Genomic DNA, 27429 nt, shown 5'->3' with positions numbered 1-27429 from the left:
TAATAAAGTATTTAAAAATCTGTAAAGTCAGGCAAAAATACATACCTGAAAAAAATAGGATTTGTTCATTTTATGAGTAAGGACTAAGCTGCCGCAATCTAAATTTTTATGGCTTGCCTGGGAAAACACCAAGCTCCTTGGGAGACATACCTTAGAGCTAGGCTCTCGGTGATTTCATGACACTCTACTTTAGGACTGGGAGTTCATAAGTAAAAGCAGAGACCATGTTTACTCCTTTTCATAGCCCACAGATGCCTCGCAAATGGTAGATCTTTTTCAGTTTCTTTAATTTAATACATTTTATCATGTTATGACTGACCATATCTTTTAAATGCTTCACACATAATACCAGTTATAAATGCTGACTTCTAACTACACTGTCCGAAGTCAATAGAAGCAGAAGGAACAGCTTCTAAATCAGTAAATATTTAAAATAAAATGTTTTTATGAAAACTGTCTAGTATTTACCAAAACAGCAGGAAAGGAAAACCTTTAATGAGACACTGTATATATAAGTCTTTGTGTCAAATTAGCTCTTAAGGATGACTTAAGAAAGGTATAAAGATGCATTTGAGAGAACACAGAGCCACTTGTGACTAATAAATTTCATGGTACTTTCCAAAAAAAAAAATTCATCACCCCCAATCATTTCCTCACAATTTTAAAGAGGTTATTATGAATATTATGAATAACAGTAATAGAGTTATTACTGTTATATGTAGTAGATGCTGTATTATGAGGCAGGCACTATTCACAATTTTCACTTTATCTATGAGGAAATGAGACTCAGGGAGGGTTAGCAGTTTGTCTAAGTCCCAAGGATAATAGGGGAGGCAAACAGAAGTTAAATTCCAGAATCTACACCCTTAACCTAATATATTGCCTACAGCTTTACTTTTTTTAAAATAGTCAAACTGCTTAAAAATTTAGTCCAGGCGCATAGCTCACTCCTATAATCCCAGCACTTTGGAAGGGCAAGGCAGGAGGACTGCTTGAGGCAAGGAGTTTTAAACCAACCTGAGCAATACAGTGAGACACCTGTTTCTACAAAAAATAAATATATATATATATATATAAAAATGAAAAAAAACCCCTCCTCGATTGTTTCCCAATTCCTCCTAAAAAAAAAAAAAAAAAAGTCTAAAACCTTTATTGAGTAACTATGACGACAAACAAGAAAATAATCATAATGGCAATCAACATTTATAGCTAACTTATCAAAGGCAGGTACAGTTTCATTCTAAAGCGGTCCACATGTATTGTATCTCATTGACTTCTGACAACATTCTAGGAGGTAGAGGGTCTTCTTACCCCTGCACTCTAACCTAACATGGTCAGGCCAACGATGTGACGAAGCCAGCTCACACCTAACTCACAAGAGCCAACTACGTGCACCTATGTTTGATACCACATAGAGGCATCATGTTGGCAGCTTGAAATCAGCCATGGTGGGATCACTCATAACACAGAAACTGGCAAATGCCACAAATCGGGGCTTTTTTTTCCTCCCCAGAGAACCAGTTACTAAACATTTACCTGCACACCCCGGGGTAGACCCACCTCCTCTATGCTCTCCCTCTTCTCCTTTGTAAGCCTTATCACGTATCAGCCACATTTACATAATTTTGTGCAATTACTTGCGATTGCCCACCTCCCTGACTAGAAGATAAGGTCCTTGAGGTCAAAGATAGTATCTACCCTCTTATCTCAGGCACCCAGAACAGTGCCTGCTACATAACAGGTGCCCAATGAATGTTTGTCAAATAAATAAGAAACCTGTCTCTCCAGTCTTTCTTGGCTGATGCTCTAGCTTGGAAATGCAACTCTACAGTTCAAAGAATTGAACATTAAACCAGCAGTTCAAGAACAAATAAACTGTGGTGTGGTCTGGCAAGTTTAGCACCAGAAACAAATACGTGAAACTTCTTTTAAACAAACAAAATGACACTCAATCCTGGAAAGAAACAACCATTTCTGTTTCACCTGCAATGAAGATCAGCACCTCCAAGATCCTCAGCGGATACTTCTTCCCCAGTTGCCGCTTTAACCTACAACAAGGATAAAAATCATCAGTGAAACCAGTCCATCAGAGATATAAAAATGCTTCCCCAACATGCACATCTCCTCACCTGACTATACCTACACTTTTTCTTACACAGAACTAAAGAACACGGTGCTTTCTCATTCATGCACCTAGGAAACCTGGGGACTATTATCTCTACAGGTGAAAAATCTAAGCCCAGAGTCACTAAGAACTTGCTTACAGTCCATAGCAAGCAATGGAGTCTAATTCGAGCCCACACGTTTCCAGCTTGAAAGACCTGAAAGGCCATCCTCTTTCCCTACGTCATGCTGCCCTGACACACATGGTCCAGCCTTTGTGTCTGTGTGTGTGTTCCTCCCACTGCCTGGGATCTCTTCTTCTCACCTACCTGACGAATTCCCCCTTACCCTTCAAGTCCCACCTCAAGTTACCTCCTCTACACAGCTTTCCTGACCCACCCAGGCCTTCTCCATGGTATTAATAGAGGACTGCCTGCCTATCCACGGTCCAAGGGCATTCACTTACACCTCCAACACGGCATGTGTCAGAATGTAGTTCAGTAATGTGAATGTATGTCTATCATCTCCTCTACGCTGTGAATTACTTGATGGCAGGAAATGTGATTTATTCATCTTTGAATACTCAATAACATGCTGAAAAATTCCATTTACTATCACAAACTGCACAGGAAAGAGAGGTAGGAAAAAAATCTCCAAGATTACCTAAACCTAAGATCTAGCAGAATGTGGCCAAAAAGAAACAAACCCCAGTAATAAATTAAGAATAACTTAATTATAGCCAGAGAAATTCTACCAGGAAAAAGAAAGAAAAATAATTTAAGGCTAAAAGCCAATCCAACCCCTAAGGAATTATTTATTGATTCCTACTTCTTTGAAGAAAAAGAAACAAATTAATCAACTCAAATAAGAAAGGCTTTTATTAGAATAATGAACATTAATCTAAAATACAGCACAGAGAGGTTGGAGGTAAAGAAAAAGTCTTTCTTGAGGGGAGCCCTGAAACAAAAAGAAAAAAGAAAAGAAAATACAGCATAGAAACAACTTATTACTCTCTGCATCAAAAGCTTTGTCTTAAATAAAATATCTTTCTGCAAAGAGAGTTAGTTAAAATTTTCACCTCCAATTATTCCACCCCCAGAACTAAATTCTTGGTTCTTTTCCTTCCAAAACATTTAGTGTAAAATAACATTCAGTCCAGACAATAACAAATTATAAAAGTTGTCTGGATATTTAAAGTTGCAAAAAGGAATAAACAACAGATAAATTATATTTATGTTCAGGGATCTGACTAATATCAACCAAAAAAAATAAGAATTTGTCATCAGTTAATATTTATTGAACACTCACAATGTTTGATAGTGTGATAGGTGCAAAGATTATAGAAGTCAAAGAGAAAATTAAAACAGCTCATTTGACTAAATGATAAGTTCAAAAGATAAAAGACAGGAGAACAAAAAGCTCCTTCAAAAACTTGTCTTATTGTTTTTTTCAACCACTCTAAGCTACTAAAAGCCACAGCAACTACACCCCACACTACATGCAAATCCTTCAAAGCCCATTCTCAACATTCAGTCAAACGTGCGTCAGAATTTAGAATTCTCTAAAGGATGAGGCTGCTGCTACTGCCTTTTTCTGCCTGTGAACGTGGTCTTTCAAAGGTGGATTGCTGGATGGGGTCCAGTTCTCCAACAGAACTTCAGGCTTCCCTGGCTGCCAAGTGGCTTCTTTATAATGTACAAGTTAACTGAATGGACATTGTAACTACTGACCCTTAGACAAAATCTTCTCTCTAAAACCCTTCGCGTTATTCCGCTATTATGATCTGCCTGTATTTCCAAAAAAATGTTTTCAAATTGTAGTCACATCTTTACTCATTGTCTAGTCAAAAAATAAACAAGAATGGCCCATGAAAGTCTGTACCTTTTACTATACAAAGGTAAATTTTGAGTGCATTTTCCTCTCATTAACAAATGGCAGCTATCACATACAAGAGATAAAATAATAATAGTAATAACAATAATAATAGCTGTAGGCTTTTAAAATAACGCCTTAAGACTTTTACATTTGAAATGGCAGCCCTTCAGGCCACCTGATCTTCAGTAAAAGTTATTAAAAATTAACACCGTCTTTTGGGAAATATACTTATTTTACGTCAAAACATAAGCTCTATGTAACACATTCTTTCTAATGAATTTGTATTAGTATTCCATAACCAAAGATGATTCTTGCACAAATTCTTGAAGCAACAAACTTTTTGGAATAGAATTCAGATACCATAAAATTCACTAATTTAAAGCATACAATTCAGTGGCTTTTAGTACATTCACAAAGTGTGCAACCATCACCACTACCCAATTCCAGAAAATTTCATCACTCCCAGAAGAAACCCCATCCTCATTAGCGGTCACTCCCATTCCACCCTCCTCCTAGTCCCTGGCAACCACTAATCTAGTTTCTGCCTCTATGAATTTGCCTATTCTCAATATTTCATAGAAGTAAAATCATATATTTGTCCTTTTCTGTTTCTTCTTTTTTTTTTTTGAGAAGGAGTCTCGCTCTGTTGCCCAGGCTGGAGTGCTGTAGCACAATCTCAACTCACTGCAACCTCCACCTCCCGGTAAAGCAATTCCCCTGCCTCAGCCTCCAGAGTAACTGGGATTACAGGTGCGCACCACCATGCCTGGCTAATTTCTGTATTTTCAGGAGACACGGGGTTTCACTATGTTGGCCAGGCTGGTCTAGAGTTCCTGACCTCAAGTGATCCACCCACCTTGGCCTCCCAAAGCGCTGGGATTACAGGCATGAGCCACCGTACCCAGCCTCAGGCTCAAAAATATCAAAGGTCTTTCTTCCACCCTGTATCCTCTCCTCTACATTTTAAGCAGTATTTTTGTATCTTTTCTAGAACTTCTTTATGCATATACAAGCATACAAATGTATATTTCCCTCCATTTTACACAAAAGTTAATACACTGTAGGAACCTTGCTGCTTTCTCTTTAACAGCTTATTAACTTGTTACTGACCTTGAGTCAAACAATTGTATAGCTGAGGTAAAAGAAAAAATAAGTAAAAGTTTTCTTCTGCCAAGACCATTCAATGGGGAAAGGAGAGTCCTTTCAACTAATGATGCTGGAACAACTGCATATCCACATACAGAGCAATGCTGGAGCCCTTCCTTATCACACACCCAAAAACTAACTCAAAATGGATCACAGACCCAAATGCAAGGGCTAAAATTATAAAACTCTCAGAAGAAAACAGAGGAGTAAATCTTCATGACCTTGGGTTAGGCAAAGGCTTCTTGGATAAGACACCAAAAGCACAAGAAACCAAAGGAAAAAATGCATAAACTGGATGTGATCAAAATTTAAAACTTTTGTGCTTCAAAGGAAGACATCACTAAGAAAGTAAAAAAGACAACCCACAGAATGAGCAAAAATATTTGCAAATCTAATAAGGGACTTGTATTCAGAACATATATAGAATTCTTACAACTAAATAAAAAGACAAATAGCCCAATTTAAGAATGAGCAAAGAATCTGAATAGACATGTCTCCAAGGAAGACATACAAATGGCCAATAGGCACATGAAAAGATGTCTTGGCCAGGCGCAGTGGCTCATGACTGTAATCCCAGCACTTTGGGAGGCTGAGGCAGGCATACCACCTGAGGTCAGGAGTTCAAGACCAGCCTGGCCAACATGGTGAAACCCTGTATCTACTGAAAATACAAAAGTTAGCTGGGAGTGGTGGCGTGCACCTGTAATCCCAGCTACTTGGGAGGCTGAGGCAGGAGAATCACTTGAACCTGGGAGGTGGAGGTTGCAGTGAGCCAAGATCACACCACTGCACTCCAGCCTGGGCAACAGTGTGAGACTCTGTCTCAATAAAAAAAAAAATTAAAAAAAAAATGCCTCAACATCACTAGTCACGAGGGAAATGCAAATCAAAACCAAAATGAGGTACTACCTCACACCCACAAAGATGGCTGTCATCAGACAAACACACAATTACAAGTGTTGACAAGAATGGAACAATGAGAACCCTCAAATGCTGCTGGTAGAAATGTAAAACATGTATTGGATAGACTGGAAGTTTTTCAAAATGTTAAACACAGCTACCATATGATCTGGCAATTCTACTCATAGGTACATATCCAATAGAAATAAAAACATTTCCATGCAAAAACCTATACATTCAAAGCACCGTTATTCATAATACCCAAAAGCAGAAGCAACCTAAATGCCCATCAACTGATGAATGGATAGATAGAATACAGCATTTCCATGCAGTGGAATATTATTCAGCCATAAAAAGGAATGAAGTGACTCCTCAGAAAGTAAACATAGAATTCCATATGATCCAACAATTTCACTTCCAGGTATATACCCAAAAGAAATGAAAGCAGGAACTTGAATAGAGATTTGTACACCCATGTTCATAGCAGCATTATTCATAATAGCCTGAGAGTGGACGCAACCCAAATATCGATTGATGGATGAATGAATAAACAAAATACAGTGTATACATACAATGGAACATTATTCAGCCTTAACAACGAAGGGCACTCTGACATCTGCTACAATACAGAAGAACCACGAAGACGTTTTGCTAAGTGAAATACATCAATCACAAACGGACAGATATACGGTTCCACTTACATGTGAGGTACCTAGAATAGTCAAATTCATAAGGACAGAAAGTAGAATGGTGGTGCCGAGGTGGCAGAGGTGACGGAAATAGGGAGAATTCCAGTTGGGGAGGATGAAAATGTTCTCGAGATAGATAGTAGTGATGGTTGCAGAACAATATGAACATACTAAACGTCACCAAGCTGTACTGAAAAATGGTTACAACAGCAAGTTTTATGTTATGCATATTTTATCACAATATTTTTTAAAACATTAAAAAAATAGTTTAAATGGTGTATTTTATGTTACACATATTTAATTTCCATCAACCAACGTTCTTATTTCTTACCAAGGGGGGTCCTGCCAAGAAAATGGTACCCTGCTTGCGTACGATGATGTTTTCATCAGCCATGGCAGGCACATAGGCTCCTCCTGCGGTGCAGGAGCCCATGACCACTGCGATCTGGAATCCAAGCACACGACAAACACATGAGATGCAGCTCATGCAGTGACTTCTATAGTGTTTGATCCAGAATCCCACAAACACTGCAGTGACCAGCGGACATTACTGGTTGGTCCCTGAACATCATTTTAAAAACAAAGTCCTCTAAATGTTTGAAATAGTTTTCTGACTTCTTGTATCAAAACATTTTGAAGGGCTTATGTCTCACTTTTACAAAACTTATGGACAATCTCCCTGTCAGAGAGAAGACTGGCCTGATAGACTACTGGCCTGAAAAACTAATGGAGAGAAGAAACCCACAATATACCTATAATTTTGCAAAACTGTATTAAAAGGATAACTTTTATCCCTAATAATAATAAGTCCCTAAACAATTGCCACTTACCTCACAGGAATACTAAAATAACTCTTCGAATGGATGTTATTAATATTTTGTGTTACACTGGATGTAATACTTTCTAAATATAAAACTAATGTTAAGATTGCAGTTTAAAACCTTCCTCAAAAGAAAAGTCGATTGTATTGAAGCTGGGTGATGTGTACATAGGGTTCACAGTACTATCTTCTCTAGTTTCGTGTGTTTAAAATTTTCCATAATAAAAAGCTTTAAAAAAATCTTGCTCAGAAATTAGTATGGTACAAAGAATAATAAATATAGCTTTGGCTGATGACTCCTAAATAGGATTGAATGATATCACCAAAGAAAAATAAAGTATATAATGAATATTTTTAAAATTATCATATGAAAGCAATTTTTGCTACTAATTCCAATATTCCATCAGTTTTCCTTACAGGCATGCAAACAGCATGTCCTGAAAAACAGCATGCCATACTGGTATAATCAAAAGATGAAAGGTAACATGAGTTAGCATTTTTCCATCTAAATGGCCAACACAAAAAGCATTCTTCCTCATCTAAAGCTTTCATGTATGTTTTTGAAAGTGGCTTCAACATTTATTTGTCAACATATTACAGAAGTGATTATCACTTACAGTTTTGCTTATCAATCACCCAGAAGTTTGTGTTACAGATATCTATAGCTACAAAAACTTGCCTATGAGCACAGGGAAACACTCACATAGCATTGTTACAATAGCAAAAATATGTAAATAACCAACATGTCCATCAATATATTTTGAACAGATAAACTTTTAAATGAGTACATTCTTTTCAAATCTGTGGCAAAAATAAAATGTAATGTTAATGCTTAATAGACCCAGGTAGTGAGCACACCAGCATTCAGTTCTATTATTCTGTATACTTTCTGCATGTTTGAAATATTTTATGGGCTTTCTTTTTCAAGTTTCTGTGGGAAGCAAAGGACACAATTTTACCTTAGCAGCCTGTTCTCTGTACCAGAACACCGAGTTCAGCTCAAACTATTTCAGCATCCAAAAAGAAATACAGTCAAGGAACTTACAGAAGAGTCACAGTGATGTCAAATCGAAAAGGGAACAGTTTTCAAAAATAATACCTAAAGAACTAAGCAGGCATGGCAGAGTCCCATGAAAACAACCAGAGAGCAAAAGGAGGAGAAAGAAAGCAACTGTCAGCAAGAATTCAAAGACCAAGATGAGGGAGGCAGGTCGGGGAGGAAACAGAGGAAGAGGAATTATTGTGTTGAGATGTAGTTAGACAGGCTGGGCACAGTGGCTCATGCCTGTAATCCCAGCACTTTGGGAGGTCGGGGTGGGTGGATCACTTGAGGCCAGGAGTTCAAGACCAGCCTGGCCAACATGGTGAAAACCAGTATTTACTAAAAATACAAAAATTAACTGGGTGTGGTGGTGCATGCCTGTAAACCCAGCTACTCAGGAGGCTGAAGCAGGAGAATCACTTAACCTGGGAGGCGGAGGTTGCACTGAGCCGAGATCACGCCACTGCACTCCAGCCGGGGAGACAGATCAAGACTCCGTCTCAAAAAAAAAAAAAAAAAAGAAAGCAAGCAGGGGGTGGGTGTGGTGGCTCATGCCTGTAATCGCAACACTTTGGGAGGCTGAGGTGGGCGGATCACCTGAGATCGGGAGTTCGAGACCAAAACTGACCAACATGGAGAAACCCCGTCTCTACTAAAAATACAAAATTAGCCAGGCATGGTGGTGCATGCCTGTAATTGCAGCTACTCGGGAGGCTGAGGCAGAATGGCTTGAACCCAGGAGGCAGAGGTTGCGGTGAGCCGAGATCACACCATTGCACTCCAGCCTGGGCAACAAGAGCAAAACTCTGTCTCAAAAAAAAAAAAAGAAAGAAAAAGAAAAAGAAAGGAAGAAAGAAATGTAGTAAGACAAAGGTGAGAGAAACGAAACTAAATGCCATCATACCATCTACTACAGACTGAATGTTTGCGTCTCCTCGGAACTTATCTGTTGAAGCCCTGTTCCCCAGTGTGATGGTATGTGGAGGCAGAGGCCTTTGGGGAGTAATTTGGTGAGGTGAAGTCATGAGGTAGGGCCCCCCCTCCCCATAGGATTAGTGCCCTTATAAGGAAGAGACAGGAGATCTCTTTGGTCACCATGTGAGAACATAGTCAGGAACAGGGCCCTGACCAAGACCCAGGCCATGCTCGTACACTTATCTCTGGGGACTTCCAGCCTCCAGAGTTGTGAGAAATAAATGTCTGTTTTTTAAGACACCCAGTAGTCTATGATAATTTGGTATAGCAGCTGGAAATGACTAAGACACCATTTGAGTAGGGGAAGAAGGATGGAAGAGAGATCTAGAAAAGTCTCACAAGGGAATAGCTGACAAATTATTAGCATATCTACTTCCGGGAATTTTACCATATGGCTAAGGGCACTTCCGACACGTTTCTCCACAGTTCCTCAACAACCAAGGAAACCAGCAATCCACCTCTCTGACACTAGCTACACAAGCTCAGAAAAGGACAGGAGATTCTGGTAACCAGTCTTTTAAAATGGTCCCCCCAAACCCATGACTTGGTATTCACATTCTGTGCAGTTCCTTCCTCTTGAATATGTGGTGGCTCCAGTGACTCGCTTGTAATAAAGAGAATATGGCAAGTGATGGATTGTCACCTCTGTGGTGAGGCCATGAGAAACTGTCTACCATCCTGCTGGCCCTCTTGCTCTTGCTGGCCCTCTTTCTTGTCTTCTCACTCTCAGGCTTTGATGAAGCCACGTGACATGCTGTGAGATGCTCTAGGAAGACGCTGTATGGCAAGCAACTGAGGAAGGCCTCTGGCCAGCAGCTCGTAAGAAACTGAGGCCTGCAAAGTGCTGGACCCTGCCAACAGCCATGGGAGTGAGCCAGGAAGTGGGTCCTTCCTGGTCAAGCTCCGAGATGACTGCAGCCACATGAGAGACCCAGAGCTACACTGCGCCCAGACTCCCAACCCACAGAAACTGTGAGATAATCAATGTGTCTTGTTTTACACCACACAAGTTTTGGGACAATTTGTTCTGCTACAATAGGACAATTAATACAGAGATCAAAAAACATCTATCTTAAGTGACTACAATTGAAGTGCATCTGAAGACTTGAGACAGACTTTGTTTGGAAGTACTTTTCTATTGTTGTTCTTCAAAGAACCTATCTAACCTGTTCAACTATTCCAGAGATGGCAGACAATATGTAGAACTTTTTCTTTCTTTTTTCATGAACAGTTTATGAAACATACTGCAGAAATATGTACAACTTTCTGTGCCATCCCAGAGAGCGAAGGAAAACCAGGAGCAAGACATGGAAACCATGTTAGCCAGGATGGTCTCGATCTCCTGACCTCGTGATCCGCCCGCCTCGGCCTCCCAAAGTGCTGGGATTACAGGCATGAGCCACCGTGTCCACCTTGAAATGCATTTTTAAAACAAACCAACCAGGGTAGCACACACCTGTAATCCCAGCTACTCGGGAGGCTGAGGCAAGAAGACTGCTTGAAGCCAGGAGTTCCAGACCAGGAAACCATCATGTTAAGTGAAAGAAGCCAGTCACGAAAGACTACTTCTTATATATGATTCCCTTTACATGAAATGTCCAGAACAAGCAAATCTATAGACAGAAAGTAGCATAGTGGTGGCCTAGGGCTGCAGGGGACTGGGTAGAAATGGGGAGTGACTGCTATTGGGGGAATGAAAATATTCTAAAATTGATTCATTCAACTCTGTGAATATCCTAAAAGCCATTGAATTGCACACATCAAATGGGTAAGTTACATGATATTTGAATTATATCTCAACAAAGCTGTTGTAAAAAAAAATTTTTTAATAAGAGTCAAAAAAATAAGTACAAAGGAGTCAAAATTCTCAAACAAGTATCTAACAGGCAAAATCTTGTTTTTAATTTACGGGGGTACATAGTAGGTCTATATATTTATGGGGTACCTGAGTTTTGTTTTTTGTTTTTTTTTTTTAGTAGAGATGGCATTTTGCCATGTTGCATTCATCTGTGGTACAACAAAAACGTTACATCAGCCTACACTGGACAAAGCTCACTGGACAAGTGATCTGAAACCCTAGAAAGAAAATTCTGTGGCATTCTCCACTAAAAGGACACTGAAAGGATATAAGATGCATGACCAGAAACTTGGCCCAGGCTGGTCCTGAACTCCTGTGCTCAAGCGATCCTCCCACCTTGACCTCCCAAAGTGCTGGGATTACAGGCATGAGGCACCACACCCAGCCAGAGATGTTTTGATACAGGCATGCAATGTGAGATAAGCACATCATGAAGAATGGGTATCTATCCCCTCAAGCATTTATCCATTGAGTTGTAAACAATCCAGTTACACACTTTTAAGTTACTTTGAATGTGCAGTTATTATCATTGACTACAGTCATCCAGTTGTGGTATCGGATAGTAGGTCTTACTCATTCTTTCTTTTTTTTTGTACCCATTAACCATCCTCACATTCCCCCAACCTCTACTCCCATTCCCAGCCTCTGGTAATCAACAGGCAAAATCTTAATATTGCTAAAAGCAAATTCTGATGACAGAAATAAAAATTAAATTAAAAACAGAGATAAAAGAGCTCACTAATTAATGATTAGTCACTGTCACGCAATGTCATACAATCTCTTCTTTTTGTTTTGAGACTCTGTTGCCCAGGCTGGAGTGCAGTGGCACAAACACAGCTCACTGCAGCCTTGACTTCCTGGGCTCAAGAGATCCTCCCACCTCAGCCTTCTGAGTAGCTGGAACTACAGGTGCACCACCATGCCCAACTAATAATCCTTGTCATTTAGTTCTGAGTCATTCACTTACTCACAAAAGGTGACAAAGTGAATGGAACAAGAGTTCTGCCACTGTGTCTGCTTTCTTTTTTTTTTTATTTTTTTTGAGATGAGGCCTCCCAATATTGCCTAGGTAGCACTCCTGGGCTCAAGCAATCCTCCTACCTCTCAGCATCCTAAGAAGCTGGGAGTACAGGCATGAGCCACCATGCCCAGCTGTATCTGCTTCTTCCTGTATCTGCTTCTTCCTGTATCTGCTTCTTCCTCTCACAAAGCACAGGGATCCCAGGGCCAAACAATATTAACTTGCCATGTCCCAAAGTATTCACTGGTGGTACCACAAAGACATTACATGAGGACACTGAAAAGACATAAGATGCATGACCAGAAACTTTTCTGACCAGACTCAGAGGCAGAGATTTGGCTTGTGATGTGGCACAACACAGGCATTGTACCAGGACAGACATCATAGGGACCTGCATCTGCATCGGGACAGAGCTGAACTCCAAAGAACTCCACCGAGAGGCTACCGTCCACCCAGTCACCAGTGAGGTGGGCCTGCTCTGTGACAGGAACAAACAGAGAGATCACTCTTGCAAGGTGAAGTGATTCTAATACTCGAATCAAGAGTAAGAACGTGCAAGAAGGATGAGGATGAGACATACCTGACAGTAACAATTCTTGTCATCCCCTCCACAGAAGGCACAGGCAACATTTCTGAGCAAAAGTAAATGAGATGCTACAAAACAGAGGTAATCATCCAGAAAAGCTTTAGATTGAATTTCATTACCCTCCAGGTCTCGCCTAAACAAATAGCGACTGGGTCTCCTTGCACCAAAAGCAAATTACATATTGTAGGTCAGCAGCCTGCCCCATGGAAAGGGTCTCTGACAGAGAGCTAAGAGGTTTTTTATCTAATTCTGAAAAGCTAGGTGAACTCTAGACCTCAGTTCCTCCCTGCAAAATTGTAGAATACTATCCAATTCATAGAAATGCTGTGATAAATGTAATATAACTTGGAGGGAGAAAAAAGTTCCAATTGCTTGATAGAAAAGCCATTAAAAATATAATAATTTTTTTTATCTGTCACCTTACTTCTTTTTCAATTCAAAGTAGAAGGCAGATACTACTGCCCACATCCCATTTTTCCTGCCCCTACCTGAAGAGCCACCACTAAAAAATAAAAGCCGCAAAACATACATCTCAATTCAATAGCTGTCAAGAATTTAAGAACATTATCAACTATACTGACTGATCAATACCACTGATTTGATAGTAGTCATGCTTACCTATGCCAACTGGATAGACTGAAATGCACAAAGAATACAAAAAGTCAATCTTACCCAGTATGTTCTGTTTCTTCCTCAATCTTTTTGTCAGAGAGCCTCAAAGAAATCAAACAGTGATTGTGTTTCTCCTAGGCTCTATCCATCTCCAACACAGGTTGAAATTCTTTTTTTTTTTTTTTTTTGAGACAGAGTCTCGCTCTGTCACCCAGGCTAGAATGCAGTGGTGTGATCTCGGCTCACTGCGACCTCCACCTCCCGGGTTCAAGCAATTCTACTGCCTCAGCCTCCCGGGCAGCTGGGACTACAGGCACGCACCACCACGCCCAGATAATTTTTTGTATTTTTAGTAGATACGGGGTTTCACCATGTTAGCCAGGATGGTCTAGATCTCCTGACCTCGTGATCCACCCACCTCGGCCTCTGGGATTACAGGTGTGAGCCACCGCGCCTGCCTTGAAATGCATTTTTAAAACAAGCCAAGCAGGGTAGCACACACCTGTAATCCCAGCTACTCAGGAGGCTGAGGCAGGAGGATTGCTTGAACCCAGGAGTTCAAGACCAGCCTGGGCAACATAATGAGACCTGTCTCGAAAAATAAATAAATAAAACAACGAGAGGCCACATTAGCTCACACCTGTAATCCCAGCACTTTGGGAGGCCAAGGCAGAAAGATCCCCTGGGCCCAGAAGTGTGAGACCAGCCTGGGCAACACAGTGAGATTCCATCTCTACAAAAATAAAAATAAAAATAAAAATTAGCCAGGCATGGTGGTATGCACCTGAAGTCCCAACCACTTGGGAGGCTGAGGCAGGAGGATCACTTGAACCTGAGAGGTCAAGGCTGCAGTGAGCTGTGATTGTGCTACTGCATTCAAGCCTGGGCAACAGAATGAGACCCTGTATTTAAAAGAAAGAAAAAGGATGCAGTACCTATCCTAACTAAGCTCCTCAAAACAATTACCAAGGTCAAAACAGTGAAAACCAACAAGATACATTTCAAAAATAATAAGCTAAGGCAAGCGGGGAGGAAGAGGGAGGTAAGGTAGGGGGGAGAAAGGGAAACCTGAGAATAATTTTAAATATGTCTCCAAAAAGAAGTGAAAATAGGCAGAATACAACACAAAGGAAAAGAGAAAGGCCTGAGGAAGTGCAACTAAGTGTGGTTAGATGAATGATGCCTATTTCAGAAGAAATAAACTGTTCATTCAAACAAAAACACATTGTTGCTTATACTAAAACAAGAAAGAGAACCAATGCACCAGAGCAAAGATCAATCTACAGCAAACTAGACTATCACTAAATTATAAAAATGAAAAGTAATATGAGACCTAAAGAAAACACACATGAAGATCCCACTTCTGAGGCGGATTCTAAGTCTCACACTTAAAAAGCCAGACATGGAAACCACAATCGGTGTCTTAGACTGTTTGCTGCTGCTATAACAGAATACCCAAGACTGAGTAATTTATATAGAAAAGAAATTTGGCCTGGCATAGTGGCTCATGCTTATAATCCCAACGCTTTGGGAAGCTGAGGTGGGAAGATCGCTTAAGCCAGGAGTTCAAGACCAGCCTGAGCAACAAGACTTCACCTCTACAAAAAAAAAAAAAAAAAAGAAAGAAAGAAAATTTAAAAACGAAATTTACTTTTCACAGTTCTGGAAGCTGGGAAATCCAAGAACATGGCACTGGCATCTGACAGTCATCCCATGGTAGAACAGCAGAAGGTGGGAGGGCAAGAGAGGGCAAGAGCGTGTGAGACAGAGAGGAAAAGAAGGCCAAACTCCCACAGTGATAGCATTAATCCATCCATGAGGGCAGAGCTCTCATGACCTAATCACCTCCCAAAGGTGCCACCATTTAACGTCACCACAATGGCAACCATGTTTCCAACACATAAACTTTTGGGGGACACATTTAAACTGCACCACTGGGAAAATAAAAGAAGCACATTGCAAAGATCATCATGTCATCAGGCCTCAGATAGGGAGAAGGCCCAGAGAAGGCATTCTGATGACATGAGACTCAAAGAAGGACCACCAGACACCCACACATCAACTCTTTAAACTCCAGAAACAATTAAGGGGTCTTAAAACCTGCCATGAAGGAAAGATGAAACAGAGAGAACATAAAGGTAAGCTCCTAGTTTAACTATCTTTTCTCCTTGAGAGCAAAAGAATATGTTGAAACCTGGAAGGTCTATAGTAATCTGTCCACATTTTTATAGCAGCAAAGATACAGAAAACGATAGAAGTATGATTGCCAATAGACATACTCTTTGAAATAAGTAGGTAAATGAATTTACAATGGGCAAGGCTAGTAACACTAAATAAATACCAACCTTGGAGAGAAAAACAACAACTAAATTTGAGTAAGGAAGCTGGTGCTTACTATCGAAATGAATACATAACATAATTGAAGTTAGAAGTGATTAATTTATATAATAAATATAAGGAATTGTTTTATCAGTCTGTCTAAACCAAAGTCTTAAATAAACAACAAAACAAACATTAAAATTAGGAAATAGAATCATTCAGTATCTATCATATTATAACTTTAATAGTTATTAGGAGATTTATCTTTTAATAAATATTAAGTAAGTACCATCTCAGGGAAATGTGTGAGGATACAAAAATTCATCTAAATTGTCCCTAATCTCAAGTAGCTAACAGACTAGTAGAGGAAATTAGTCCAGATATATCTAGATCAAAGGGATAAATGCCATTAGTAAGGTACAGTACAAGAACTATGGGAGCCAGGAGGAAGAAAAGATTACTTCTAGTAAAGGATTCCGGGATTTCCTTCAAAGGGTTGCATGTGAGATGTGTCTTGGAAGATGGGTTGGAGACTCAGACCCAGGAGGATGAGGGGGAAGAGGACCAGCATGGGCCTGAGCAGATGGTCAAAAAAGCCCATGGTATATATGGAGACCAGTGACTGCATCAGGTTGACTGCAGTTCAGGGCCCAGGAGCAATGAGGCTAGAAAGTTAGGTTGAAATCCAATCACATGGGGGCTTAAGTATAGGGCTAAGAAGTATGAGCATTGTTTTGTAGCAAATAGTAACAGGGGGGCCACATAAAGAATAACCTTGCAGCATGTGTCCACTGTATGGGAAAGGACACCAGGCAAGCGAGGCTAGAGCCACAGTCTAGTGGTAACAGAGGCCTGAGCTACCTCTGGGGGTGACAGTAGGAAGAGAGTGGAGAGGACCGACCCAAAGGTAAAACCAACAGGACTCATCAGTGTATTCGGCAAAGGCTTAGGATGTGTTGGCTTTGTGCCTGGCATCAGAGCAACTGCCGGGGATACAAAAATGACAAAGATGTATATTTTTGATCTAAAAGGATTAAGTAAGGGACAATGCAGAGAAAAGAGCCAAGGATTTCATCAAGTCCTAGAGAAAGAGCAAGGTAGTGCTAGCAGTAGATGGGAACTCAGGTGAAGGAACAAATGAGTAGGGGAAGTTAATGTGTTCAATGTGTAGTTTGAACCTAAATCTGAAAAGACAGGGGAAAAAGTGTTTTTCCTACCATCTGACACAGTCACTCAATACCTCTGACACCAGATATGCGGGGGTATTTCTCCACACACCAAGCAGTTCTCCAGCAGACACCAGCTGTCCTCTAATCCAATTCAGTTCTTACACTGTCTACCTAGAGACAGCACCAGATCCCACAGACTGAGGGCTCAGTCCCACAAGATGGCCCTCACTTCAGATGCCAATCCACAAGGAGCAGGTTGTCACCTATATTTCTGATTGACTGTAAATCGGGGCTGCCACTACCCATCCTTGGGTTTCATTAATTTACAAGAGTGGCCCACAGAACTCAGGGAAACACTTTACTTACGTTTACTGGTTAGGAAGGGTATGATAAAGGATACAGATGAACAGCCAGATGCAAAGATACATAAGGTGAGTCTGCAAAGGTCCTGAGTGCTGGAGCTTCTGTCCCCACGGAGTGGGAATGCACCACCTTCCTGGCACTTGGATGGGTTTGCCAGCTCAGATGCTCTCTGAACACCATAGTTTAGGGATTTTTATGGAGGCTTCATCACAGAGGCATGGTCAATTATTAACTCAATCCCCAGCCCCTCTCCCTCCCTGGAGGACAGGGCTGGGACTGAAAGCTCCAAGTTTATGGTCATGGCTTGGTCTTTCTGGTGACCAGCACCATCCAGGAGCCCACTAAGAGTCGCCTCATCAGAATAAAAGATGGTCCTATCACCCAGGAAATTCCAAGGGATTTTGGAGCTCTGTGACAAGAATTGGGGTCAAAGACCAAATCACAGAACAAAAGATTCTTCTAGTACCCCTATCTACAAGGGTATTAGGAACTCTGAGGAACTGGGGCAGACACCAAATATTGGAACAAAAGAGCCTCCTAGTGCCCCTACTGCTCAGAAACTTATAAGGATTTTAGGAGCTGTGTTCCTGGAACGGGGAACAGAGATCAATGTGTATATTTCTTATTATTTCACGCTAAGGTACCAGCAGGAAATCGACTGAGAAAGCAGAACCCCTGAGGTTCAGAAGTAGAGCTGTAGAGGGGGTCAAGACTAGAGAAAGATCAGGGAGATGACAGGTAATGAGATCTGGCTAAATCGTTAAAATAAATAAATAAATATGGGCACCCCAGTGGCATGAAGCATAAGGAGAATTTCAGGAAAAGGAAAAAAATGATGATACCAAGAGGCTGTGCAGAGTGGGAATCTGGTCTCTAGGCTGGTGAAACTCTCGTAGGGCATGGAGGTTTGAAGGAGTGAGCAGTTAGAAATGAAGACACTGTGCCAATCCTTAAGAATGTTGGCTGGGTGCAGTGGCTCACGCCTATAATCCTAGCACTCTGGGAGGTCGAGGTGGGTGGGTCATCTTAGGTCAGGAGATCAAGGCCAGCCTGGCCAACATAGTGAAACCTCATCTCTACTAAAAAAACAAAAAAGTTAGTCAGGCGTGGTGGTGCATGCCTGTAGTCCCTGCTACTAGGGAGGCTGAGGCAGGAGAATTGCATGAACCCAGGAGGTGGAGGTTGCAGTGAGCCGAGATTGTGCCACTGCACTCCAACCTGGACGACACAGTGAGACTCCATCTCAAAGGGGGAAAAAAAAATGTAGCCACCCAGGTAGGGAGAAAAGCTTCAAAAACAGCAGAAGGTAGAAAAGGTCTTTATCTTTTGGCATCATTTTGGTGTTCTTTTTTTGTTTCCTTTAAAGAAAAGGTATCAACGTGATTTTGGGGTGTGAGAAGAAAAATAAGCAGATAAAAAAATTGTTTTTTCATTTTTAAAAGGTGGGGTCTGGGCTGGACACAGTGGCTCATACCTGTAATCTCAGCACTTTGGGAGACCAATGCGGGCAGATCACTTGACCTCAGGAGTTCGAGACCAGCCTGGGCAACATAGTAAAACCCCATCTCTACTAAAAATACAAAAATTAGCTGGGCATGATGGCATGTGCCTATAGTCCCAGCTACTCAGGAGGGTGAGGAAAGAGAATCCCTTGAGCCTGGGAGGCGGAGGTTGCAGTGAGCCAATATTGCACGCCACTGCACTCCAGCCTGGGAACAGAGCAGGACTCCATCTCAAACAAACAAACAAACAAACAAAAAAAAACAGAGAGAGAGATGGGGTCTCACTATGCTGGCCATGTTAGGTCTTAAACTCCTGGCCTCAAGCAATCTACCACCTCAGCCTCCCAAAGTGCTAGGATTAGAGGTGTGAACCACCGTGCCTTGCCCAAGAAAATTAATTAGAGTAAGAGAAAGGGGATAAATGATGAAGCAAAAAAAGAGAGGTTAGTATTAAAATCATAAATGACAGGTTTAGATTTTGAAAAAAGGAGAAACATAGCCTGACATCTTCAGTGCAGATATCAGGTTTAGGCTCATATATTCAGGAAAGGCTCAGAAAAGATACTATGGAAACTTAAAAACACGGTTCATAAAAATATGAGAAGGCAAACCTTAACCCTAAACCTCCTTTCCTATTTAAGGGAAATAGAAAAAAATAAAGGCTAAGAGAAGTAGCTCAAAGAAATACTGATATGTGTGTGTGTGTGTGTATATTATATATGTTATACATAACATGAACCATATATATATATAATATGAACTATATAATATGAATTAGATATATAATATGAACCTCTTGGAATTTAAAAAGAAATTTGTTATCATATATTGAGTCTCCATAGTATCTTTTCTGACCCTTTCCTGAATATATGAGCCCTAAACCTGAAATCTGCACTGAAGATGTCAGGCTATGTGTGAGCACTTTTCTTCATACTGAAAACACTAGTACTTACTCCATCTTCCTTCTTTGATATATTATATATTATAAATATATGTATATTTTCTTGAGACAGTGTCTCATTCTGTCACTCAGGCTGGAGTGCAGCGGTACAATCATGGCTCACTGAAGCCTCAACCTCCTGGGCTAAGTAATCCTTCTGCCTCAGCCTCCCAAACAGCTAGGACCACAGGTGTGTGCCCAGGCTGGTCTCACCTGGGCTCAGGCAATCCTCCTGCCTTGGCCTCTCAAAGTACTGAGATTACAGGCATGAGCCACCATGCCCAGCCCTAATATTTTTTAAAAAACAAAAACAAAATAAGTAAAAGGAAGATAGACATTCAGTCAAATGACCTTCAGACATTTTGAGTTTTTTATCATAAGCAGGTATTGCTTATTCCAAGAAGTATGTACACTTTTGATTTTTAAAAGATCTGATTTTAAAACACTTTAAACTTCAAAATTCCGCAGGAATAGAGACTCCACCTGGCAGCAGAAAGACGCAGCAAAGAACATGTTAGATGACAGGGGGCTATAGTGCTTAAATAGTAGCCTCCCCCAACAAAAGATAAAAAGATATAGCCATATCCTAACCCCCAGAATCTGTAAAGGTGGTCTCATTTGGGAAAGGAATCTTTGCAGATATAATTAAGAATCTTGTGGATTACCTGGGTGGTCCCTAAATCCAATGTCAAGTGCTCTTATAAGACAGAGAAGGAGAAGACGCAGATACCCAGAGAAGGTCATGTGAAGATGGAGGCAGACATGGGAGGGAGGTAGCCATAAGCCAGGGGAATACCTGGAGCCACCAGGAGCTGGAAGAGGCTAGGAAAGGAACAGAATGTCCCCTGGAAGCACAGCCCCGCTGCTGCCTTGACTGCAGAGTTATGGCTTCCAGAACTTCACAGAATAAATTTCTGTTAGCCAAGCATTGTGGCTCACGCCTATAATCCCAGCTACTCGCAAGGCAAAGGTGGGAGGATCATCTGAGGCCAAGAGTTCAAGACCAGCCGGAGCAACATACCAAGACATTCATCTCTAAATAAATACATAAATTTCTGTTGTTTTAAGCCACTCAATTTGTGATAATTTGTTACAACAGCCCTAGGAAACTAATAAAAGGTAAGCTATAAAAATTATAACACCAGGCCCAGCATGTTGGCTCAGGCCTGTAATCCCAGCACATTGGGAGGCTAAGGCAGAAGGATTGCTTGAGGCCAAGAGTTTGAGACCAGCCTGGCCAACACGCAAGATCCTGTTTCTCTAAAAGAAAAAATTATAATACCAGATTAAATGGAGACCACAATATGAATTTCATATAGATAATGCAACGGCCATCTGTGCAAAAGTAAGCAAAGCCAAAGTTTCTATTTAGATAAATAAAGCATATAGATAGGCAAGGTCACTGTGTAACAGTAAAATATCCATAAACAATTACAACCAACTATGTTGATAGAAAATCAAAAAGATATATAATAATTGCAAGTATAGATTAATCAGAATATTAATAAAAATATTACAAACTTAAGAAATCCAATAAAGAAATGAAAACACAATAGTGGCATCTGTATTATAAATATTCCAACCATGCAAAAAAAATTACAGAATAACAAACATCCATTAGCCTAATACCTAGTCTTAATAAATCTTGACATTAAGCAAAATTTACTTCAGATCTTTTTTTTAAGGAATAAAGTATTTGGCCGGGCGCGGTGGCTCACGCCTGTTATCCCAGCACTTTGGGAGGCCAAGGCGGGCGGATCACGAGGTCAGGAGATCGAGACCATCCTGGCTAACGCGGTGAAACCCTGTCTCTGCTAAAAATTCAAAAAATTAGCCGGGCATGGTGGTGGGCACCTGTAGTCCCAGCTACCCAGCCTCAGGAGGCTGAGGCAGGAGAACGCGTGAACCCAGGAGGCAAAGCTTGCAGTGAGCCAAGGTTGTGCCACTGCACTCCTGCCTGGGCAACAGAGCAAGACTCCATCTCAAAAAAAAAAAAAAGGAATAAAGTATTTGAGATATAGGTGAAGCGCCTATCTACCTCCTACCTCATCCCTGTCTCCTCCTTCTTGCCTCAGAGGCAACCACTATTCTAAAGCTGAGTGTATCACTCCCATGTGCATGTTTATACACAAATAATATACAGTAGGATTTGATGTATTTAACCTTTACATACATAGTAATTAGCCATATATTGATTCTACTATTTTTTTTACTCAATCTACTTTTTGAGACTTATGTTGACAGATGCAATTTTAGTTCATTCCTTTTAACAGATAAAAACTGTATTATTAATCTCCCATTAATGGACAGTTAGGTTATTCTCTAACTTTTGCTCTAACAAACAATGCTACAATGAACTTTTCTTTTTCTTGAGACAGGGTCTTATTCTGTTTCTCAGGCTGGAGTGCAGTGGTGCAACCACAGCTCGCTGTAGCCTCAAACTCCCAGGCTCAAGTGATCCTCCTACCTCAGCCTCCTGCAAGCTGGAACCACAGGCATGTGCCACACCACACTTGGCTAATTTTGTATTTTTTTGTAGAGACGGGGTCTCCCTATGTTGCCCAGGCTGGTCTCTCACTCCTGGACTCAAGTGATCCTCTCACTTCAGCCTCCCAAAGTGCTGGGATTTCAGGCACAAGTCATGGTGCCTGGCCATGAACTATTCTTCTAAGTATCTCTTCATACATATATTAGATTTTCCCTAGGGTATAGCCCTAGAAAAGAAATTACTGGAGCCCTTTCTTTTTAAACCCTGTTTTCCTTTTAAAAACCTGTTCTTTGTTTGAGATGGAGTCTTGCTTTGTCGCCTGGCTGGAGTACAGTGGCACGATCTCAGCTCACTGCAACCTCTGCCTCCCAAGTTCAAGCAATTCTCCTGCCTCAGTCTCCCAAGTTGCTGGGACTACAGGCACGTGCCAACGACACCCAGCTAATTTTTTGTATTTTTAATAGAGACAGGGTTTCACCGTGTTAGCCAGGATAGTCTCGATCTCCTGACCTTGTGATCTGCCCACCTCGGCCTCCCAAAGTGCTGGGATTCCAGGTGTGAGCCACCGCGCCTGGCCTAAAACCTGTTTTAATAATCTTATTACAATATAGGAGTATTCCTATAGTTAATAAAAAGCTCTAATTGGAGACAACCTTTAGATACTCTCTGTGGAAAAAGATTAGATTTTGTGTTAAATTCTGTTTTACTTTCAAGCCATCCCAGAGTACCTAATTCGTAAAGATATTTGGAGTAAAAAGCACCACTGTACACTTCATTCATGAAAAATTACCTGTGCAATATTTTTAGAAGACATAATTGCCTGATTATAGAATGTACGGCCAAAGTGGTCTCGATCTGCAAACACATCTGCTTGTCGAGGTAAGTATGCTCCTCCCGAATCAACTGAAGACAAGGAAAATGAGAAACGTAAGCATCTCTATGAACAAAATGTGCTACACAGAGGGAAACTTGTATCAATGACAGCATCAGTTCTTAATCACATTCACAAAAAACTTGCCCTGTCTTTCTAAACTATTATAAAGCCTCGTTCTCCAAACCCCCAATGCAGCCAAAAGGATTCACTGCCCCAAACCCATTAGGCTTTCCTACCTCTGTGCAAAATTCTCCTCAAAATGTTTAGAACATTCTCTCCTTTGAGGACCAGCTAAAGCCCCAGAAACATCATAAATTCTTAAAGAGTTAAGGTGGAAAAGTATCTTTCTTTCTTCTAAACCAATAGAAAAGCCATCTACAGAATTCATATAATTTATACATATTGCCTTCTGATACTGTTTTTATTGCAGATTGGAGTGGTGGGTACACAGGTCAGCTGCGTTCAAAGCAGAGCTCATGACTTCACAGATGCGTGATTACAGGTGTGTTTCCTAGCCATCCTATGCCCCGGTTTCCTTACCCACGAAATGAAGATAACAAAAGGAGCCATATCATATATTAGGATGACTTGAAAAATGTATAGAAAGCACTTAGTTCAGAATCTGCAACCATTAAGTCTTTTGTTGGTTGCACATTATATGCTGTGTCCAATTCATTATGAGCTCGCTGAAGACAGAGACAACAAAATCCTCCTCACTGTATCCCCTATAATGACCGGCACAGCACCTGCAAGCAGCTGGGCCTCATTTGCTATTTTCTCTATGTGCAGAGCAGTTCGTATCGTGAGTTAATCAGGTAAATTCAACTTCACAGAAAAAAAGAAAACAAAAAATACCTCTACATCAGTACCATTCAAATACCTGCATACATGAACAACATATGTTGGAATTTTACCAGACTAACCCAGTATTAGGAAAGGCCCATTTTTTTTTTTTTTTTTTTTTTTTTTTGAGACACAGTCTCTCTCTGTCACCCGGGCTGGAGTACAGTGGCGCGATTTCGGCTCACTGCAAGCTCCGCCTCCCAGGTTCACACACCATTCTCCTGCCTCAGCCTCCCAAGTAGCTGGGACTACAGGCACCTGCCACCATGCCCAGCTAATTTTTTGTATTTTTTTTTTAGTAGAGACGAGGTTTCACCATGTTAGCCAGGATGGTCTCCATCTCCTGACCTCATGATCCACCCTCCTCAGCCTCCCAAAGTGCTGAGATTACAGGTGTGAGCCTCTGCGCCCAGAGGAAAGGCCCATTTTAAACTGCTTTGCTTTCAGGTTCTTTGATTTAAATGTGTTTTAATTTCAAATATAAGTTTACTTTCATTGGAAATTAACTTTACTTTAAATTACATCTGCTCAAATTATATAATACTTGCACATTTAACGCAGTACCTGGCACTCAAGAGATCTATAAATATTTGCTACTATTTTTTTCATAGTATGATCCATAAAGTTAAAAGAAAAACAGGATCTAGAGAACAAAAAAACCACACAACATGTAGAGAAAAAAAACTGGCATGCATCAAAATGTATGAGTATTATGCACTAGTACTATGAACAGTTCTTGTTTTACTTTCCCCCAGAGTTTTCAGCAAAGAACCTGTGTTTCCTTTATAATTATGGGAGAAATCAACGGGTTTTTAAAATACCCATCCCAAATGTAATACATACAGCCTTCCAAACTATCTTGCATTTTACCAGCTAATAATAGTTTATTTTACCACTCTTGTGACTTACCCAAGTAGATGCAGGGGAGCCTGTTTTGCATGGCAATTTCTTGTGCCCGTAATTGTTTTTTCACAGTCACTGGGTAGTAGGTACCTCCTTTGACGGTGGCATCATTGGCAATAATCATGCATTCTACTCTGAAAGGCAGAAATTTCATTGGAGAGAGAATTTAAGAGATTTCTTCAAAACTAATTACACTTATTACAAGACACCCCAATACAACCTTCAACTTCTAGTACATATCACTATTAACATCCATTAGCAGACAGCAGTCTTAGGATATAAATGCAAGCTTTAATCACAGTTCACATATTAATTTATATAATACAAAACAATTACTTTTAACAAGTTTATAAACTCATACTTGGTTTTTGAAGAGTCATCAGTCCTAGATTAGTAATAAAAAACTAACAACCTAAGCCATGTTTCATAATGGTTCTTTGAATGAAAGGGTCCTAACAAGATGAAAATAACAATGAAAAAATAATCCAAGTCTCAAGGGAAAGGAATTCTCTCATAATAAACTTCAAAGTCTCCTTTTAGGAGGCTATTTTGCAAAAATGAAAACTGACCTTTAGTACTAAGATTTATTTTTTGTATTCTCGTTCTTCAACATTACAGCCCCATGGTTTTCTATTAAACTAAAAGTAGTCTAAAATATAACGTTCATCTTACGTAAAGTCAGAATGAATGCAAACTTTAATATACTAAAAACACATGAAAGGTATCCTGAGTCATCAACAGTGCCCTTTCTCACCAAAACCAGTTTATTGGGTGTGAGTCACAAAGAGCAGGGCGGCCGACAACCACAGCTGGTTGGGGAAACTGCACAGCACTGGCCGGAAACCTTAAGGTCAGAGGTACCCTTGACATCTGAGATGACAACAGTGTGCTCTTTACAAAATTCCATTTTCTTTATGTTTCTGATGTTTGTGTTACCTCACTTTATGCTGCCTACAACTCTAAGAGTGAGTCATTAAATCCCTGCTGAAAACAGAGAACGGCAACTGGACACCCAGCACAGGGTAGTGTTGGGCTTCTCGTACTAGGATATGTGGCCAGCAGGGCTCACCACAAGACAAACAGGACTCTTCTTTGAGCATCAGTTTTATTCCCTGGGTCATATAAAACCTTTTTCTGCACTGCAATGAACATTTTATAGAGTAGAATGCAAACTTTTAATGATTTAACATTAAGCGAACTAGACTTCAAAGGAAATGTAGGCTTCTCATAGGTTGCTGGGCCATAACCTCACACTCCAGAGTGTGTGCTCATACTTCCTACCACTGGGGGTGCTACGCTAGAAAGTTTAAGAAGCTCTGGTACTGGAAAGAGGCCGGGCTGTGAAGTCAGACGAAGTTAGACTGAAATTCTGGCTCTGCCAACTTGTTAGTTATGTGACCACGGACAAGGGACATAGCCATATCTGCTTGTCTATTAAAGGTCACAGACTTGTTACAGAACGAGAAATCAAATTGGCCCACAAAAATACTAGATTGCATATCTATTGGTTTTGCCTGCCCAGCATCTATTATTTTGGCAACAAAACTAAACCTTCTCTCAGAAACTGCCTCTTATCTTTAATCCAGGTGGGTCAAGTAGGACTGACCCCAGAGCCTGCCTTAAACAGGGGCACAGGGACCAGGTCTTTCTACCCAGAGTTCCCACTGAGGCTCGGCAATGGGACAGGCTCTAAGCCTAAGCGGATCTTGCCTTCCACGGCAGCTGCTAAACTTATAGAATATAAATCAGGAACTGCCTATAACCATCGCTGCCTCTGCATTTAGAGAGGCTGCCTAGAAACAAAGCCGACACACAGCAAGTCAGGGCCAGGAGGAGAAAACAGCCTGGGACCCAGTAATACCTAAGATCATCTGAGCTCCCAGATCCAGCCATGCCCAGACTCACCAGGTAAGAGAATCAATATATTCTCTTTTTTGCTTAATTTGAGCAAACCCAGCTCATCTGTCATTTGTCAGAGAAAGAGTAGTGATGATACAAACCATTCAACAACAATTTTTATGTAAGAAAGGTCAATTTGAACTATGATGAAGGCCAGGGCAGTGGCTCATGCTTGTAATCCCAGCACTTTGGGAGGCCAAGGCAGGAAGATCATTTGATGCCAGTAGTTTGAGGCTACATGTAATAAGCTATGATCATGCCACAGCACTCCAGCCTGGGCAAGAGAGTAAGACCCCAACTCAAAAAAAAAAATTATAATGATGTGCTAGCCTATATTCAACATCATTTGAGCCCAGAAGTTCGAGATTAGCCTAGGCAACAGAGCGAGACACCATCTCTAAAAAGAACAAAAAAGGAAAAAAGAAAGAATTTATAATTAAGTGCTACTTTATACCTATTAAATGACTGAATTTTTTTCAGCCATAATATCCAATACTAGAGC

The 27429-nt window shown here is 40.7% G+C and overlaps 1 protein-coding gene across 5 annotated transcripts in view; it reads right to left on the bottom strand.

Moving 5' to 3' along the window:
• MCCC2 (methylcrotonyl-CoA carboxylase subunit 2) overlaps positions 1-27429 on the bottom strand; it is a 111793-nt gene that overhangs the window by 71997 nt on the left and 12367 nt on the right. For all 5 annotated transcript variants that reach the window (XR_009211778.1, XR_004246335.2, XM_058433984.1 and 2 more), the window contains exons 5-8: positions 25035-25162; positions 23199-23311; positions 7045-7158; positions 1984-2048 (exon numbers count right to left, since the gene is read on the bottom strand). Coding sequence is in view for 3 of the 5 variants with exons in the window: in XM_058433984.1 (XP_058289967.1) it covers positions 1984-2048; positions 7045-7158; positions 23199-23311; positions 25035-25162 (420 nt within the window). In the remaining 2 variants the exon portion in view is untranslated. The remainder of the gene's footprint in view (positions 1-1983; positions 2049-7044; positions 7159-23198; positions 23312-25034; positions 25163-27429) is intronic.

The sequence above is a fragment of the Hylobates moloch genome, unplaced genomic scaffold, assembly GCF_009828535.3.
Source record: "Hylobates moloch isolate HMO894 unplaced genomic scaffold, HMol_V3 SCAFFOLD_23, whole genome shotgun sequence".
Taxonomy (NCBI): domain Eukaryota; kingdom Metazoa; phylum Chordata; class Mammalia; order Primates; family Hylobatidae; genus Hylobates; species Hylobates moloch.
The sequence above is the reverse complement of the archived record's forward strand: the minus strand, read 5'-3'. Positions and strand labels throughout refer to the sequence as shown.